Source organism: Monocercomonoides exilis (assembly GCF_001643675.1).
Source record: "Monocercomonoides exilis strain PA203 chromosome Unknown scaffold13-1861174, whole genome shotgun sequence".
NCBI classification, from domain to species: domain Eukaryota; phylum Preaxostyla; order Oxymonadida; family Polymastigidae; genus Monocercomonoides; species Monocercomonoides exilis.
This window is the reverse complement of record NW_027150558.1, coordinates 713,581-732,294: the sequence shown is the minus strand read 5'-3', so window position 1 is coordinate 732,294 and position 18,714 is coordinate 713,581. Positions and strand designations below refer to the sequence as shown.

Here is an 18,714-nt window from a genome sequence, read left to right as displayed (position 1 = left end):
AAATATTTCTTTGTTGATAATTTTGATATTACAATTAAAAATAAAAACAGAAAATTTCTCTTATCGATGTTTTTTTCTTCCACAAAGTTCTGATAATAATTTCTGAATTGTTTGATTTTTTTTTCAACCAGTTATGGTTTTTTCAACCAAATTTCTCCCATTATGTGCTTTTTCATAAATCCATGTTATTTGTTTTTCTTTCTGTTTTGTGCTTCTTTATCGAAATCACACAATGCGAAACACATGAAAACAGGCAAAGCACAACAACACTTGGCAGATACGAAAAAACTTCATCGATATGCAATTCCGTTGGATGCCCGAGAATATCTGAAGAAAGTCAATCAACATCTGATGAAAGCGCCGAGAGAAGAATGGTGGCTTTCCCAACCAAAATGAATACGAGAGAGGTGTTTTGCCACACTTTAGTTGTTTCGTCGATTGCATCTTGCAATTCATCCATATGCTGCTTGAATATTCATTTCGATTCAGTTGGAGGAAAAGAGATTGCATCCTTATTTGGTCAATCAACCTTTTTTGTCAGAAGTTGCCCGTTCTCTTCACCAAAGCCATCAGCTGACGCTTTCATTCATTCCAGATGTGGATCCATTCGGCTGCTCAATTTGTCTTTGGTTCTGTCTCGATCGAATGGACTTTTTCCTTCGTTGGTTTCGTTTCATCCAGAAGGTGCATTTCAAGATTGTCAAAGCAGACTCGAAATAGCAGACTCGACATTTTCTTCTTTTTCGTTGTGCGATTCAAAGCCACTTGTCCAATCTTCCATTTTGAGCTTCATTTCGATGCAATCCAGCTCCTTCCTGAACATATCCCAACAACATCCTGAGAGAGGTACAAATGACAAATTTTGTGCATTTTTCTCATTGTCATCCAGCACTGTTTCATCTGTATCCAGCCCAACAGAAAGCTGTATTGTACCAAAAGTATCAGATGGGCAGCTAAATCTTTTTAATTCGACATTTTTGAGGTGCTCCAAAACAATTGGTTCAAAAATAAATCACACAGGCTCAGAGAACACACTTGTGGATAATTGCTTGTATGAGAACTCAATCGGCTCAGTCATAACTCATAATTCAACTGGTTTTGTGATTGTCAAAAATACAGACTTCAGAAATTCAACAAATTCTCAATGTTTATGGGCTGTTAATTACAAATTTATGAACTCAATTAACAACACTTTTTTCAGCATCAAAACTACTGGCTATGCATCATGTATTGCTCCATGTGTAGGAACAGGATCTTTAACTATCCAGAATAACAACATGACAAATTGTGAAGCACTCTGGGGAGGGGGCTGTTGCCACATTCATTCAGGTTTTTCTGATGAAGATCTCATATCGGATAGCTCATTTATTAACTGTTTTGAAACAAGCAGTCACATATATTGTAACGGAGGAGGAGCTATTTGGAATGGGGAAGGTGCAAAAATATCATATTCAAACATTGTCTTCGAGAATTGCTGTGCAAATGCAACTGTTGGTGGTGCCATCTGTTTTGATTCAAGAGAAATAACTTTGACGCATTACAGTTCACTTTCTTTTTGCTTGTTTGTTGATTGTGATGCCAACGGTGATGGAAAAGATATCTGTGTTAAAAATCCATGGCAAAATGTGTTGAAAGAAAGCCAATTCAAGAATTGCTTGACAAATAGCTTTTCCTCCACCAATCGTCTTGTTTTTGAAGTTAGTGGTGATAAAAGCGTTTGGATGAGGAAAACTGAAATATTCGTTGACACTTCTGGAAGAGATGTTGCATTGTGTGGATGGAAGAATTCTCCCTGTTTGACAGTGTGCAACTCTGTCAGTGGTGCTGCTTCAACAAGAAAAGATCGTCCAGCTCATATCAACATTAATGCTGGAGCTTATGTGGAGCAGTCACTTTTGGTTGACTCAAAGTATCTTTCGTTTGAGGGCTCAACCAATTTTGGAACAAAGTTAAGTGCCAGTTCTTCAAGCAGCAACGCTCTTTTCCAAATATCATCGGGATATGCTTTCCTGACAGGATTGGCCATCATCAGGAACTCTTCTGCATCTGCATCTCTGCCATTATTCTCCATTTCCTCCGCTTCTGGAGAGCTTGTGATTGTCTCATGCAAAATATCTGCCGAGTCGTCTCAAATAACCCCATTTACAACAGCATTTGCATCTATTTCCACTGGCCATTTGAACATGTCAAAAACAACTGTCGAGTCCATGATGTTTTCCGATGTGTCTGCTCTCCGCATTGAGTCATCGACGCTGCATTGCTTCACTTTTCAGAATACCACTTTCAGACACATCACGAGAAATGAAGGAAGCGGATCAGTTTTTGATGTGACTTTGACTTCTGGAGACGAACTGAATTTGGATGAGCTGAAATTCGAAAGGTGCATGTGCAACAAAGGGAATGGTGGATCTATCAATTGCATCATTGATGCTGGTGGGAAAGTGACAATCGGCTCCACAAAAAGAATTGAATTGGAGGAATGCACAGTGCCACAAGATATCATCAACAAAGGGAAAGGAGGCGGAATGCATTTGAAGTTGGCCGGACTCTCATCAAACTTTGCAATACGCGATGTGATGTTTGGCGGATGCAAAGCTTGGATGGGAGACAGCTTGTTTGTTGATGCAATTTCGTTGAGCTCTTCAATAACAAGGATCTCATTGAACTTTTCACTATCAGGGATGAGCGACGATGATCTGATGGGCTTTGAAGAGCAGTGCAGGGAAGACCCTGTTCCACTTCTTGCATATCTTCAGACATTCTCTGGAACAGCCCTTGTCGGGGGATCAAAAAACAGAGATTTCTCTGGTTGTGGCACAGCCAACTATCCCTGTGGAAGCATTGGATATGCTGCTGCACTTCGCTTTTCCAATGGCAAAAGATACATCACATTGAACCAGAACTTTGAATGGACTGAATCCCTGACATTTAATGTCAATGCATGGGAGGTGAAAAGTCCCACAAGAGGCAGAGAAATAAAAGTGTTGAGCGAAGGAACAAATGCGTCTGAAGGAATGGTCGCTGTTGAGATTGCAACCTCCCTTTCGAATCTGAGTTTTTCAGCATCCTCACTGCTTGGACAGCATTCTTATTTTCTGCTGTGCCAGTCTGAGGAGCTTGCGATGACTGATTGCTCGCTGAAATGTGCATCAACTGGAAACACAGAATTTGGTTTTGGATTCATAAAGATAAGTAGCGGGAGCCTGCTTTTGAACCGGTTTTCCACAGCTTCACAAGTGATATTTTGTTCTGCTTCGTTGATCACATTGGATGGATCTGGAGGGTTGAGCTGTGATGAATGCAACATGAGCAGCATCAAGAGGATGTCTGGAAATGGAGTGTGCATTTCGGTTGCGAAGAACAATTTGTTGGCAAGCAACAGAAACAGGGAGATTGCAATCGATGGATGCTGTTTCAGTGATTGCTGTGTTTGTGAGGAAGGGGGAGAAGGAGGAGGAGTGTGTGCCTGGCTGGGAGAGAATGATGTTCTAATTGTGAATGGCTCAACTTGCTTTCAGGAATGTTGTGCACCAAGCGAAGAAGGATCTGGTGGAAAAGGAGGCGGAATGTGCATTCGCTGTGATGTGGCATCTTCTTCTTTTGAAATATGGAATGAAGTTGTATTTTCAAAGGAAATGCAGAACAATGCTGAATATGGAAAGGATGTGTTTGTCTGGTGCGAGAGTGGGATTTTGCTTTCCCAAATGATCAATTCGTCTTCAATTGGATTTTTTGATTCAACGAAACTGCCAACAGACGCATTGCTTCTGAGCGGGAGTGAAAATGGAAGTGCTTCTCCAGTCATTCCTCTGCATGTGTATCTTTGTATTCTTCAATCACAAATTATCACTGACAGCAACAATGGAGCTGATCACACACACTGCGGGTTTCCCTCTTTTGGCTGCTTCTCAATAGATTACTGCATTGAAAATCGAATAAACAGCTCGTTAAACAGCATCAAGGTCGTTTCAAGTTCAACAATTCAACATGAAATAGCGATCTCTTCAACATCAGTGAATGTCTATTCTGAAACACTTGTGCCTGTTTCAGTCAGAGACACAGGCAGAGCCACACAGGATGGATTTGTGGTGTGCTCTTCTTCTCTTTCACTTTCAAATCTGTCACTGAATGTGCAAAGGTCGTTTGCAGCTGAAAGAAAATCCTTTCTTTTCTCTTCATCGTCGCTTTCCATCTCCAACTGTTGTGTGGAATTCTCTTCAGAAAATGCAAATGATCCTGTTTCCTTCAATGTGATCTTTGTTGAAAGCGGGGATCTTCTGATCAGTGGATTCAAAATGGAAAAGGCAACAACTTTCACAACTTCGCCGATCTTTGCAGACAATTACAATTCAATAGAGATTGAGAACAGCAGCTTGACTGGAATGAGGAGGATAAATGGAGACGGTGGATGCTTTTATCTCAATGAGGCAAATGGCGATGGGAAAAGCATCACAATCCAAAGATGCAACTTCACTGGTTCATGTGATGAGGGGAATGGAATTCGAGGCGGAGGAATCATGGCGAATGTTGGGAGCGGAAATACACTTTGCGTGAAAAGCATATCTTTTGAGAACTGCATAGTGCCTTCAGAAGATCGCGAATCAGTGGGAAATGGATTGGGAGGTGCGATGTATCTTTGTTTGCACGAAAGCTTCAGAAGCCTCACATTCGATGATATCTCATTCAGTGGCTGCAATGCTTGGAAAGGAAAGCAGCTGTTTGTTGATGGAGAAGATCTGAGCCAGATTGTCAGCAATTGGTTGCAGTGCTTCAAAACAGAGACTATCTTGGATGAAGATATGATGGGATTTGAGAGAAGCACAACAAATAAAGAATTCCACATTCCAATTGTTCTGTATTTCCGAGCATTTGAGGAGCCTTGCTTCATTGGCAGAGCAGAAGAAAACGGCTTTGATTACACAGGATGTGGTTTTTCTGATTATCCATGTGAAACACTTCAGTATGGCTGCTTGATCAGATTTGGGAATTCAAAGGCACATTTGACACTCAAAGATCATTTCTGCTTTGTGAATCCAATTGTTTTGAGTTCGCAAGTGATGGACATTGAAGCAGAGGCAAACGGAACACTGATAAATATTCTGCCTGATGGATCAGGAGAAGGAGAAGGACTTGTCGAAACGAGAAATGTTGTGAACTTCAGCGGAATAACATTCAATGTTTCTGCAGCATTCACGGAAGTTAATAGAAAATGCCTGTTTCTCTGCACTGGCTCTGCTCTTTCTCTGATTGATTGTTCGGTGAACACACAATCGAAGAAGATTGACTTTGGATATGTGATTGTGAAAGGTGGTGCCCTCCATATTCTGAGGGGGGTGTTGAACGAAATAGAACTGCTGGGAGCACCAGTGGTTGAATTGAGCGGGGAGACCAGCCGATGCACCCTTGAAGATGTGGAGTGGAACAACCTGAAAACAGGATCAGTCGAAGGGCTGATTGCTGCCAAGTCCTGCAGCCATGTGGAAATGAAAAACTCGAATGTGTCTGGCCCAGCACAGTTTGGGAACCACGGGGTCTTATTCGTTGAAGAATTGTCGAGTGCAACAGTTGAAAAGAGCAACTTCAGTCTTTTGACGAGGAACGAAGGAAAGGGAGTGGTGGTTACGGGGAGAGTTGGAGCCGGAAAGAGTTTGAGTGTGAATTTTTGTTCATTCACAGCAATCAGCTGCTTGGCGAGTGGCTCGAAAGGTGGAAGCATCATCACAAGTGTGTCTGCCAATGGGGAGCTGCAGTTCAACAACAACACAGTTGAAGAGAGCAAAGTGAAGAAAGCGGATGGTCTGGGCGGAGGGATGCACATCGAGTTTTTGAGCAGCGAGGTTGGATACTCGATGAAAAACAACAAATTCCTGAGCAACGATGCGATGCTGGGATACGATGTGTATCTTGTGTGCCCCACTCCGCGGATGACGATTGACAGAAATAAATGGTCAGGATCAGCCACAGAAGGCCAGGAGGAGAAAACGATGTGGGTGATTGATCCAACATTTCCGGACGGAACAGACACGCTTCTGAAATACCTGTTTCCCAGACCTGACGAAATCATTTATGTCAACACGCTCAATGGCCACACAGACGGCTGTGGCGCAGACGATTATCCTTGCAACGAGCTTTGGCTCGCTTCTGGGAAAATGACCGAGGACAAGCGCATTCTGCAGATTATTTCTTCTTGCGAATTGAGGGGAGCAATAGAGAGAGATAACGATCCGATGACGATTGAAGGGAAAGGAGATGACGGGAGCCAGCTAATTGTGACAAAAGAGGGGCACTTGAAGATGGCTGTTGGCACTGCACTCACAACACTGACATTTTCGAAGATTGGATTTGAGCTGCCTCAAACATCAGATTTCACTGAACTGGTAGAAGTTTGCGTGGGCACAACATATTTTGTGGGGTGTTCATTTGGAAGTGCTGATCCAGAAGCATCTGTAGAGACAAACATGCGGATAATAACAGGAAGGGGAGGAAAGATCTCATTCGATGGAGTGATCGTAAAGAACATGAAGTTCAATGCTGATTGCGGAATCTTTTTGAGCGGAGAAGCTGGTTGCACTTTTGACAGTATGGAAGTGAGCAACATCCGATCAAGCGGAATTGGAATGCTTGTTGGAGAAGGCGGAACAGAGGTTTTGCTGAATGAATTGAGAAGCACAAACTGCTCATTTGGGAATGGTGGGTTTGCTGTGCTGAAGAAAGTGAAGATCCTGAACTGGAAGAATGGGACGAGCATGACAGACTGCACGAACGAAGGAGGGAACGGCGGATGTGGGCTTATTTCTGTTGAGGGAGAAAGCGATGTTCAGATCAACGGGACAAGCATCAGCTCGTGTTCTGCAAACGCGAATCACGGAAGAGGAGGCGGGCTGTATTTGGACATTTCAGAGAATCCCCTGCTGAACATCAAACTGACAGAAATAACATTTGCAGACAATTGCGCCTTCGAAGGGAATGACATGTTTGTTTTGAGCACAGATGTGAATGCATCTGCTGTGAGACAAAGGTTTGCGTTTCAGCTGCAGAACGAGAAAAACGAAAACATTGTTGATTTGAAAGGCACAGATAATGTTTTGCTGAAAGGATCAGCTGTTGATCTTCTCTTGTTCTTGATCCAAAGGAAGGAGAGTTCGATTCTTGTTTCAAGGGGTGGAATGGACATTTTGGGATGTGGAAGTGCAGAGTTCCCTTGCCAGACATTTTGGAGAGGATATGAAAACATCGATTTGGAAGCACATGATCGAGTGATACGGATTGATTCAAGGGGAAATATCAAAAATCATTACGATCTCTCATCGCTCAGAGTGATGTCCAACAGGGCAGATGAGAGGTGTGTGGTGCTGTTCGAGAATGCCATGGAAGCAAGCGAAGAGAAAAAATCTATTATTCAGAACTCGAAAGAATTGAAGTTGGAAATGATTCAGTTTTCGCTTCCTTCTTCTTTCACAAACAACGAAAATATTCTTCTCCACTCTGAATCAGCCGATTCTTGCCTTTCGCTCAATGGATGCACCTTCAACAGAAACAGCGCATCAGACTTGGAGTTCTGCCTCATTCATTCTGAAGCAGGTGACGTTCAGTTGCTGAATTGTGATTTCTCTTCGCTGTCTTTCTCGTCAACGCCTGTCCAACTGAATTCTTCGTGTGAAATAATCGGATGCAATTTTTCGTCGATATCTGCAAAGTCGAGTCAGAAGGGAGGTGCTGTTTGCGTGGAGCTGTTGAATGAAGCAACATTTTCGATGAGCCAGACAGAAACGGTTGGCTGTGGTTGCTCTGAAGAACATGGGAGAGGAGGGTTTATATTTGTTGAATCCAAAGGTTCCTCAACGGAAAATCCTTTTGTTTTTGGAGAAGATGTTTCATTTGCTGGTCACAAGGCGCAGATAGGGAAAAACATGTTCATCTCGGCAGGCAATCTGAACAAAAGTGTGACACTCTCAACACTCTGCTTTGACTTCAGGAAAAGCAGAGAAGACGTGCTGCTGTTTTGTGGAAGAGATTTGGTCTGGGAAGACACCACCCTGCTCCGTTTCTTGGAGACATACACAAGCCAAACAATATTTGTGAGCTCTGGTGGATACGATATTATGAGATGCGGAAACGAAGAGGATCCGTGCAGGAGCATGTGGAAAGGGATGAGGCAGATGGACGAAGGCGCTCCTCAGAAGTGGATAAAAATAGCAGATGAGACAATTGTGCAGGACTCGTTCGTGCTCTCCAACCATGTTATTGAGCATGACGAAACAGAAGAGCAAAGTCTAGGGAAGCTGATATTTGCAAACAAGACAGAAAGTGGAACTGACCCTGTTATAAACAATGAGGGAATATTGAAGCTCAACAGGATTGCGGTTGCACTGTCGGAAGGGTTTTGCAACGAACAGCTGTTTTCCATCGTTGGGAAAAGTGGGCTGATTGAGATGAGCGATTGCTCGTTTTCCACTGAGACTCGTGGAGATGCTCCAGCGAAGGTTGGCTTTTTGCTGATGGAAGGTGGAGTGCTGAATGTTTCGAATCTGTCAGTTGAGAATGTGATGTCGGAGATGGGGGTGTTTGCGATCAGCAACGGATGCGATTGTGCGATGCAGCATCTTGTGGCTTCGGGATGCACATTCTCTGGCGAAAGTTTTGTGAAAATAGTTTCTCGCTCATATCAAAAGGAGAATGCTGCTGACTGCTCTGTTTCCATCAAAGACTCCACATTCCAGCTGATCACTCGGAATGGCAACGGGCCTGCAATCATCAGCTCATCTGGCTGCGCCTCGGCGATATCAATCAGCGGATGCACTTTCGATTCGTGCAAGGCAGTTGGCTCTGAAAGAGGCGGAGGAGCCTTTGAGGAGCTTCAGAGTGGAGGAGCGCTGTCGATGAGCAAGTCGTCAGTGATTCAGTGCGGATGCAGCAACAACAACGGAAAAGGAGGAGGGCTTTTCATCTGCACCAGTTTTGGAGGCGCCCTCTCATTCCTGTTTGAGAAGATGACATTCAAAGGAAACAGCGCAAAAGTGGGGAATGATGTGTTTGTGGAGTGTGTTGACATCGAGAATCAGATCAACGAGACACAGTTCTGCTTTGACTTGCGAGAAACTGCATACACGCGGTTGAATGCTATCTACGGCATCGACTTCACAAACTACCAGTGCGACACAAATCTGATGGACTTCATCACAATCCACCAGGCAGACACCATCATCCTGTCATCCGCTCCCTCCAGCAACGGGAAGAACGACAGGCAGTGCGGAACACTGAAGCTCCCGTGCCTGACAATCGGCTATGCACTCAGCCATTTGACAAACGATGTGGAAAGCAGACTTCTGGTGGATGGCGAGTCGTTTGTCGAAAAGGAGATGGATCTCGAAGATCTTTCAATCGCATCTCGAAAGGAAGATCCCTCGAAACTCACCATATTCCCCGATATTCCTCACACAAGAGCCAGCATTATATCAACTGCAGGAAGCGTTTCTGTCTCGAAGATTGAGTTTTTCTTTGGCTCAGACTTTTCTTCAGCACACCACATTTTGCTCACAGCAGGTTCTGGAAGCCTGTCGTTGCTTGTATGCAGCTTTGCCCAATCACAGGAAGAAATCAGCGCTCAGGCAATCGGACTAACACTCATCTCAATCGAGGATGGGCAAGTCACAGCTTCTCAGATAAAAATATCTCACATGCACTTTTCTGCTGAAGCGTCTATCCGAGTCGCTCATTTGGATGGCTGTGTGCTTCTCTCTGAAATGAAAGTGGATCATGTTGTTCTGAACAAAGGCACTTTCATTTTGATTGAAGGGGAGCAATCATTTTCTGAGCAGCCAAAGAGCGGAGGCGAAAGAAGTGTTGAACTCAAAGATGTGTCATTTGACAATGTTTCATCTGCACAGCAGGAGGAAGGAGTCATTGCTTGTTTATCATTCAAGGGAGGGATTTATTTGGCGAATTGCTCTTATTCCAATGCCTCGTCGAAGTCTGAGGCAGGAAGCGTGATGACTTTTGCGGAATGCAGCAATGTGACGTTATATTGGAACGTGCTTCGAGGTGACTTGATTCATTCAGGAAAAAGTGAAAACGGCAGAGAAGCAGGCATTTGCCAATGGACAACCTCAGCTGTTTCGTTTGCCAACAGCAATGCAACCATGAAGGAAACCACAATCAAGAACTTTCCAAAAGGAGGTGTAACTGCAACGGGCGGACACTTGCTCATCGAGAAATGCGAATTCATGCTAAATGATCCGGGGATCGAGAAATACCCTTCAGCAAGAAGGAACATTGCGTGTGGAGGAAGCGGAACTGTCAATGTTGTGAGCCTGAAAGGAGGAGACGGGCAGGAAAAGAACGGATCGCTGTGGCTCTTGAACGAAGGATGCACACTGAGCGGGATGGCTCAAGAAAGAAAATCTCCTCTGTTTGTTCCCTTTTTGGAAAATGTGAAGATGGAAGAAAAAGGAACAGAATTGAAAGTGATATTCAAAGGGCAACTTCTTCTGCCTTGCAACTTGTCGTTTCGAGTTGTAACAGCCATTCGTTCTGAGGCGTTGGTGGAGCAATACGAGTTCAAATCTGGAGGGTTTGTCTCAGAGGATGAAGCTTGGGGGATGATTCCTTCAAAATCAATTCGTGACGCTGAAGAGAAAGCAGAGGTGACTGTTTCAATATTGTTTGGAAAAATGGATGCTCCATCATCAACTGATTCATTCATTCTGAAGAACAAGAGTGAGTCTCAGACAAGCGGAGATGAAAGGATTGCTGAAAGAGGAAAAGAAGGGAAATCATCATGGGCATTGATTGTGATCATTATGGCTATTGTTCTTCTCCTCATTTTAATTATTGCAGTAATATTCATTGTTCGCTGGAAGAAGGCAAAGAATGAAGCAGAAGATCTGAGAGAGATTGTGAACGATAACATCAGAAAGGATCCGAAGGCATTCGAGATGGTAACAATGGAGATGTCGCCAGAAGAGCAGTGGAGGAGAGCTGAGAGGGAGGCTGAGAAGAAGAATGAGGAGAGGATGAAGAAAAGAGTATATGCGAAAAGCCTTCAGCATTCAGAGTCATCTGAGCATTTGCTGGCTGAGAGTGGATCGACTGAATACATCCTGGGAAAAGATTCAGACAAGATCCCTGAATGGATGCTGGAGAAGGTTGATGATGAGGAAGAGAAAAGAAAGAGATCTCCTTCACCATCCATTTCATCCACTTCATCCACAGACACATCAGACACAGAGTCCACTTTTGTTCGGAGGGAAGATCTGTGCCCAACCACATCATCGATGTCGAATCTGGTGGATGCAATCGCATGCTCATCACCTCACGAGAAGCTGATTGTGGACTTGAGGGATTCACTGTTCATGTTGCTTCATGGAAGGAACGAGAAGAAAGAGATGGCGATTGGGAGTGTGAAAGAAAGGGAGATGACAGCTGCCCAAATCTTGTTCTGGGTAGCTAATCTAGCACTCCACTCCTTTGATGAGATGGAAAACAAGCTTCAGTCACTTGCCAATCTGAGTCCACATATTGTGCTGTTCTCCGAACACATGGTCATCTGCATTGTCATGCATTCAGACCTTTTATCAGATAACTCTGATTCATCATCGATCTCATCATCAACTGTTATCACGTCTGCAAGTGATGATGATGATGATGAAAGTGACTCCCTTCCCTCATCCGCCTTTGAGGATGAAGATAGCTTCAAAAAAGAGTGTTTGAGGTGGAAGGCACCAGAGCTGCTGATCAACAAGAACATGGGGGCAACAAAGAAGTCGGTGGTGTTCTCGATCGGGATGATGCTGTGGGAGTGCCTGACGCTCCAGATCCCGTTCGGGGAGCATGAGGCTGTGATTGCTGGAGACAAGATTGCAAAAGGAGAGGCTTTGAGCATGTGCGGAAATACTGCAAGCACATTCTCTTTGGTCGTCAGCGAATGCCTCTCCTTTCAGCCTTCCAACCGGCCTTCGCTCGTCTCCATTTCGAGAGAGTTCTTTCAGAAGTTCCCCGAGTCGGCCAAGCTCCCCACAATGACTGACGCACTCTTCACAAACCAGCAATCTGCCATCAGCAGAAACAGCTGCTGCAGCTATTAGTGTTTGCTTTTCTCATTCCATCACAAGCATCGCCATCGTTCACACCCCTCGTATTCATCTCTTAATCTCTCTCTTTTTTCTTTTTTGCTTTTGGCGAATAATTACAAGAAAGAATGAAATAAGCGCTGCCCATGGCCTCTGAAGGCTTTCTTTTCTTTTCTTTTCTTTTCTTTTGTTTCTGTTGCCTCCAAACAGGGCTTGGCATTTGCCAGCCAGAGTCTGATGTTTGCGTTTTTCTGTGTTGTTTTTTCACTTCGCTCGAAAGTGATTTTTCACAACCACTTTCGTTTTATTGCTTGTAAATCCACTTCAAAATGGAAAGACATCGAGCCAAATGATTTCTGAAATCCTTTGATCTTCCTCTGTGAATTGCCTTCTTCTCTGAAATGAATGATCCCTGAAAAATAAATCCCAGCATCCTTGCTTTGACTCAGCCAAGAAATCAAAATCAAAAATGTAATTCCACTTTCACCTGCGCAAAAACCCAGAATGCACCTTTCTCAGCCTTGGCCAAATTTCTAGAGTCATGCCAAGATGACTTTTTTTTATTCATTCAAAACATGAAATATGTCAATATAAAAATCGTTGAGATAAAAATAACAGCAAACGATGTGAAAGGAAATGGCACTCAAGGAAATGAGAGGCTTCAAATAAGTTCCATCAAAACGAAGAGAGAAACACTCTGGAATTTATTTTTTTTATTGAGAGCTCATTGCCTCCTTCTTTCAAACGATTCAAGACATAAGGCAAGAAGCTGAGTCATCTTGTGCATTCTTGCAGCGATTGCACCCAGCATCTTGCATTCCCATTCCATCCCAAAATAACTGCATTCCCCAATGAAAAATTCCCACCTCTATTAACATGGCACAGATTCACAGAGTATCCCCTTCCACTTTGTCATCCTTTTTGAGTTTCGTCATTGATCATCAACAAGGCACTTTCAGCCGAAGCATAAATATCTCTTCCCTTTTGAAATAGAAACGCGCTTTCGCTGCCAATGACACAAACAAAAATTAGGCACTCAAGCTTCAGCTTTCAATTAACTTGCGATGCTCCAGGGGGAAAATGAAATAAAAAAAAATGTAATTGTGAACCAATGGAACATTTGCTGGCCATTTCTTGAACGCTCCAACTTGATCTGAACATCGCTTCTCTGCTTCCATTTGCATCATCCCTTGTTTCCAGTTTGAAGAATCTGTTATCACTACAGCTCCGCGCCCTCCAATCAACACACGTACCTGCTAGTTGGATGCATGCCCGCCAAAAAATGAGCTGTTTTTCTTTTTCCCCATATCCTTTTCCTTCCAGAATCTGTCTTTAAGGTATAGCAACGATACAAATACCGAAGCACGCAAAATCATTTGTCGGCAAGCGCATCAGATGATCAATGTCAATTTCAGTTCTTGTTCATTCAGCCATTTTCTTTGCTTTTCGCAGGCAAACATCCCTCGCATTTTTGCTTTCCACAAAATGTGACATGGCGCCTGCACATTTTGGAGGGAAAAAAAAATTAAAAGGAAAAGTGCCAATAAAAGCAAACTGAACTGGATCCTCTTCAGTTGGCCATTTCCCAAACGATTTTTCTGCCAATATGGCTCTTATGGAATTTCTCAACAAAAAAATTCTAAAAAAGAAAAGAGCTGGTCTTTTCAACAAAAGCATCCTTTCCATTCATAAAAATTCCAAACCTCTTTTTTTCCTAGCACCTGCAATGCATTCAATATTTTTATGTTCAGATCCTCAAGCAGAAGCAAAGGAGGGACTCTTTTTCCATTTTTGGGGAAAAAAATAAAACAACAAAAAGGCATTTCATGCTCGATATCGGACAGTTCCAAAAGATTGCATGCCTTGAGATAAACTTTATTGCTTTATTGCGAGCAGTGTCTTTCTGTGCTGGCACCAGCCATTCCCTCGTTTTTTGAGTCATCGAAAAGAATCTCCACAAAAATGAGGGGGAAAAAATAAAAGAACATTATCATCTGACATGAAAATAGCTTTTGCTCAGTGGCTTCTTGCAACGGTCGCTCATCGCCAAACAACCACAGTCCGGCACACACAAATTGATAGGAAAACAAAAATCATCTTCCAAATGACACGCTCTCCCCACAAATTGCAGACTTTGCTCAACGCTTAATTTCTATCAAATCCAGCAGCTTAGCATGTTCATCCGTTTTTGTGCCGCCTAAGAGCAAATGCACGTTTTTTGTTCTCAATTTTTGATTTTGAAGAAATAATTATTCGTTGATCATTTCGCTTCCAAATCCTTAAAACAAAGTGTGCATATTTATTATTAAAATGCAAATATTACAGCAAATCAATTTATTATCTGTAGGCTTTGATGCAAAATGAAAACATTCTAGAGAATGAAAAATTAATTTATTTCTAATAAAAATCATGTAAAAAGTCATTGAATTTTCAAAAGATGAATATTAAAATTTGACTTTTGAAAAAGAATATTTTCACAATTAATTTTTATTTTTATAGAACAATTATATTGACATTCTTTCAAAGTTAATAAGTGAAAAGATTCAAAAAATGAAAAAAAAGATCAAAATATAATAAAAATATTTCTTTTTGATGAGTGAGACAGAAGAGGAAGTGAGGATGTGGCTAAACGTAATCGGTATGTATGGAGTAGGCGTCACTTCACTGATTCAAAGATACGTTGATGGACACCTACACAATTCTAGAACTGGAATCGGTATTGATTTCAAATCAAAAAATGTTTCTGCTGATGATAAAAATGTTCAGGTGTATTTTATTGATGTTCCTTTCAATCATCTGACTTTGATTCCGAGAGTTTATTTTCGAGTGTCAGATGCTTGCGCACTTGTCTTCAGACTGTCGTCGCGTGATTCTTTTGATTGCTTGAAAGAGATGAAAAAAAAGATAGACAACTTAATGGCGAATGCTTCGAGTGATTGTCCGCTTATCGTTATTGGAAATGGAAGTGATCAGAGGGAGCATCGGGCTGTCAACCGATTCGAGGTGGAAGACTGGTGCAAAAAAGAGGGATTTTGTGGGTATTATGAGGCGTCAGCAGAAACAGGAGAGAATGTGGATGAGGCATTCACAGAGATGGTACGGCTGGGTTTGGATTACCACGAATCCAAACCCGTTGAAGCAGATGAGGCTGTTGCAGAGAAGCCATCTGCCAAAAACGAGAAAACATCATTCAAATGTTTTCTGATGTGAAATAGAGGATTTCTTCAATTAATTTTTTATTTATTTAATATTATTTATAGTTGGGTGCAAAACACGCACTTGTGCAAAAACCCGCACACTTGACATTTTCTATCGAAATACTCATCCACTTTCATATATTTGATAGCGTTTAGCATTTTAATGCAACCGGTGACTTTTTTTTGTCCAATTTTTAGTATTTCGAATGAAAAATCAAAAACTAAAAATTTTGATCTTTTTTGATCTTTTGATCAAATATTTTTGTTTTTGATTTTTCATTCGAAATACTTAATATTGGACAAAAAAAAGGTACAGGTGGCATCAAAATGCCAAACGCTTTTACATATATAAAAGTGGAAGAGTATTTCGAAAGAAAATGTTAAGTGTGCGGGTTTTTGCACAAGTGCGGGTTTTGCACCCAACTATAAATAATATTAAATAAATAAAAAATTAATTGAAGAAATCCTCTATTTCACATCAGAAAACATTTGAATGATGTTTTCTCGTTTTTGGCAGATGGCTTCTCTGCAACAGCCTCATCTGCTTCAACGGGTTTGGATTCGTGGTAATCCAAACCCAGCCGTACCATCTCTGTGAATGCCTCATCCACATTCTCTCCTGTTTCTGCTGACGCCTCATAATACCCACAAAATCCCTCTTTTTTGCACCAGTCTTCCACCTCGAATCGGTTGACAGCCCGATGCTCCCTCTGATCACTTCCATTTCCAATAACGATAAGCGGACAATCACTCGAAGCATTCGCCATTAAGTTGTCTATCTTTTTTTTCATCTCTTTCAAGCAATCAAAAGAATCACGCGACGACAGTCTGAAGACAAGTGCGCAAGCATCTGACACTCGAAAATAAACTCTCGGAATCAAAGTCAGATGATTGAAAGGAACATCAATAAAATACACCTGAACATTTTTATCATCAGCAGAAACATTTTTTGATTTGAAATCAATACCGATTCCAGTTCTAGAATTGTGTAGGTGTCCATCAACGTATCTTTGAATCAGTGAAGTGACGCCTACTCCATACATACCGATTACGTTTAGCCACATCCTCACTTCCTCTTCTGTCTCACTCATCAAAAAGAAATATTTTTATTATATTTTGATCTTTTTTTTCATTTTTTGAATCTTTTCACTTATTAACTTTGAAAGAATGTCAATATAATTGTTCTATAAAAATAAAAATTAATTGTGAAAATATTCTTTTTCAAAAGTCAAATTTTAATATTCATCTTTTGAAAATTCAATGACTTTTTACATGATTTTTATTAGAAATAAATTAATTTTTCATTCTCTAGAATGTTTTCATTTTGCATCAAAGCCTACAGATAATAAATTGATTTGCTGTAATATTTGCATTTTAATAATAAATATGCACACTTTGTTTTAAGGATTTGGAAGCGAAATGATCAACGAATAATTATTTCTTCAAAATCAAAAATTGAGAACAAAAAAACGTGCATTTGCTCTTAGGCGGCACAAAAACGGATGAACATGCTAAGCTGCTGGATTTGATAGAAATTAAGCGTTGAGCAAAGTCTGCAATTTGTGGGGAGAGCGTGTCATTTGGAAGATGATTTTTGTTTTCCTATCAATTTGTGTGTGCCGGACTGTGGTTGTTTGGCGATGAGCGACCGTTGCAAGAAGCCACTGAGCAAAAGCTATTTTCATGTCAGATGATAATGTTCTTTTATTTTTTCCCCCTCATTTTTGTGGAGATTCTTTTCGATGACTCAAAAAACGAGGGAATGGCTGGTGCCAGCACAGAAAGACACTGCTCGCAATAAAGCAATAAAGTTTATCTCAAGGCATGCAATCTTTTGGAACTGTCCGATATCGAGCATGAAATGCCTTTTTGTTGTTTTATTTTTTTCCCCAAAAATGGAAAAAGAGTCCCTCCTTTGCTTCTGCTTGAGGATCTGAACATAAAAATATTGAATGCATTGCAGGTGCTAGGAAAAAAAGAGGTTTGGAATTTTTATGAATGGAAAGGATGCTTTTGTTGAAAAGACCAGCTCTTTTCTTTTTTAGAATTTTTTTGTTGAGAAATTCCATAAGAGCCATATTGGCAGAAAAATCGTTTGGGAAATGGCCAACTGAAGAGGATCCAGTTCAGTTTGCTTTTATTGGCACTTTTCCTTTTAATTTTTTTTTCCCTCCAAAATGTGCAGGCGCCATGTCACATTTTGTGGAAAGCAAAAATGCGAGGGATGTTTGCCTGCGAAAAGCAAAGAAAATGGCTGAATGAACAAGAACTGAAATTGACATTGATCATCTGATGCGCTTGCCGACAAATGATTTTGCGTGCTTCGGTATTTGTATCGTTGCTATACCTTAAAGACAGATTCTGGAAGGAAAAGGATATGGGGAAAAAGAAAAACAGCTCATTTTTTGGCGGGCATGCATCCAACTAGCAGGTACGTGTGTTGATTGGAGGGCGCGGAGCTGTAGTGATAACAGATTCTTCAAACTGGAAACAAGGGATGATGCAAATGGAAGCAGAGAAGCGATGTTCAGATCAAGTTGGAGCGTTCAAGAAATGGCCAGCAAATGTTCCATTGGTTCACAATTACATTTTTTTTTATTTCATTTTCCCCCTGGAGCATCGCAAGTTAATTGAAAGCTGAAGCTTGAGTGCCTAATTTTTGTTTGTGTCATTGGCAGCGAAAGCGCGTTTCTATTTCAAAAGGGAAGAGATATTTATGCTTCGGCTGAAAGTGCCTTGTTGATGATCAATGACGAAACTCAAAAAGGATGACAAAGTGGAAGGGGATACTCTGTGAATCTGTGCCATGTTAATAGAGGTGGGAATTTTTCATTGGGGAATGCAGTTATTTTGGGATGGAATGGGAATGCAAGATGCTGGGTGCAATCGCTGCAAGAATGCACAAGATGACTCAGCTTCTTGCCTTATGTCTTGAATCGTTTGAAAGAAGGAGGCAATGAGCTCTCAATAAAAAAAATAAATTCCAGAGTGTTTCTCTCTTCGTTTTGATGGAACTTATTTGAAGCCTCTCATTTCCTTGAGTGCCATTTCCTTTCACATCGTTTGCTGTTATTTTTATCTCAACGATTTTTATATTGACATATTTCATGTTTTGAATGAATAAAAAAAAGTCATCTTGGCATGACTCTAGAAATTTGGCCAAGGCTGAGAAAGGTGCATTCTGGGTTTTTGCGCAGGTGAAAGTGGAATTACATTTTTGATTTTGATTTCTTGGCTGAGTCAAAGCAAGGATGCTGGGATTTATTTTTCAGGGATCATTCATTTCAGAGAAGAAGGCAATTCACAGAGGAAGATCAAAGGATTTCAGAAATCATTTGGCTCGATGTCTTTCCATTTTGAAGTGGATTTACAAGCAATAAAACGAAAGTGGTTGTGAAAAATCACTTTCGAGCGAAGTGAAAAAACAACACAGAAAAACGCAAACATCA

General features: G+C 41.5%; 3 protein-coding genes across 3 annotated transcripts; 2 read left to right on the top strand and 1 right to left on the bottom strand.

Annotated features, from left to right (window-relative positions):
- Window positions 1–182: 182 nt before the first annotated feature.
- Window positions 183–13,705, top strand: MONOS_10121fu16459 (uncharacterized protein; the record flags this gene model as incomplete). The annotated part of the gene is made up of 1 exon (XM_067862537.1): window positions 183–13,705. The coding sequence occupies one exon, from the start codon at window positions 183–185 to the stop codon at window positions 12,081–12,083; it is 11,901 nt and encodes a 3,966-aa protein (XP_067730758.1). The 3' UTR covers window positions 12,084–13,705.
- Window positions 13,706–14,660: 955 nt separating this feature from the next.
- On the top strand, window positions 14,661–15,278 carry MONOS_16458c2 (putative Ras family; the record flags this gene model as incomplete). The annotated part of the gene is made up of 1 exon (XM_067869367.1): window positions 14,661–15,278. One exon carries the CDS (start codon window positions 14,661–14,663, stop codon window positions 15,276–15,278), a length of 618 nt encoding a protein of 205 aa, XP_067730757.1.
- Window positions 15,279–15,738: 460 nt separating this feature from the next.
- On the bottom strand, window positions 15,739–16,356 carry MONOS_16458c1 (putative Ras family; the record flags this gene model as incomplete). Its single annotated transcript, XM_067869366.1, has 1 exon — window positions 15,739–16,356. The coding sequence occupies one exon, from the start codon at window positions 16,354–16,356 to the stop codon at window positions 15,739–15,741; it is 618 nt and encodes a 205-aa protein (XP_067730756.1).
- Between the last annotated feature and the right edge of the window lie 2,358 nt (window positions 16,357–18,714).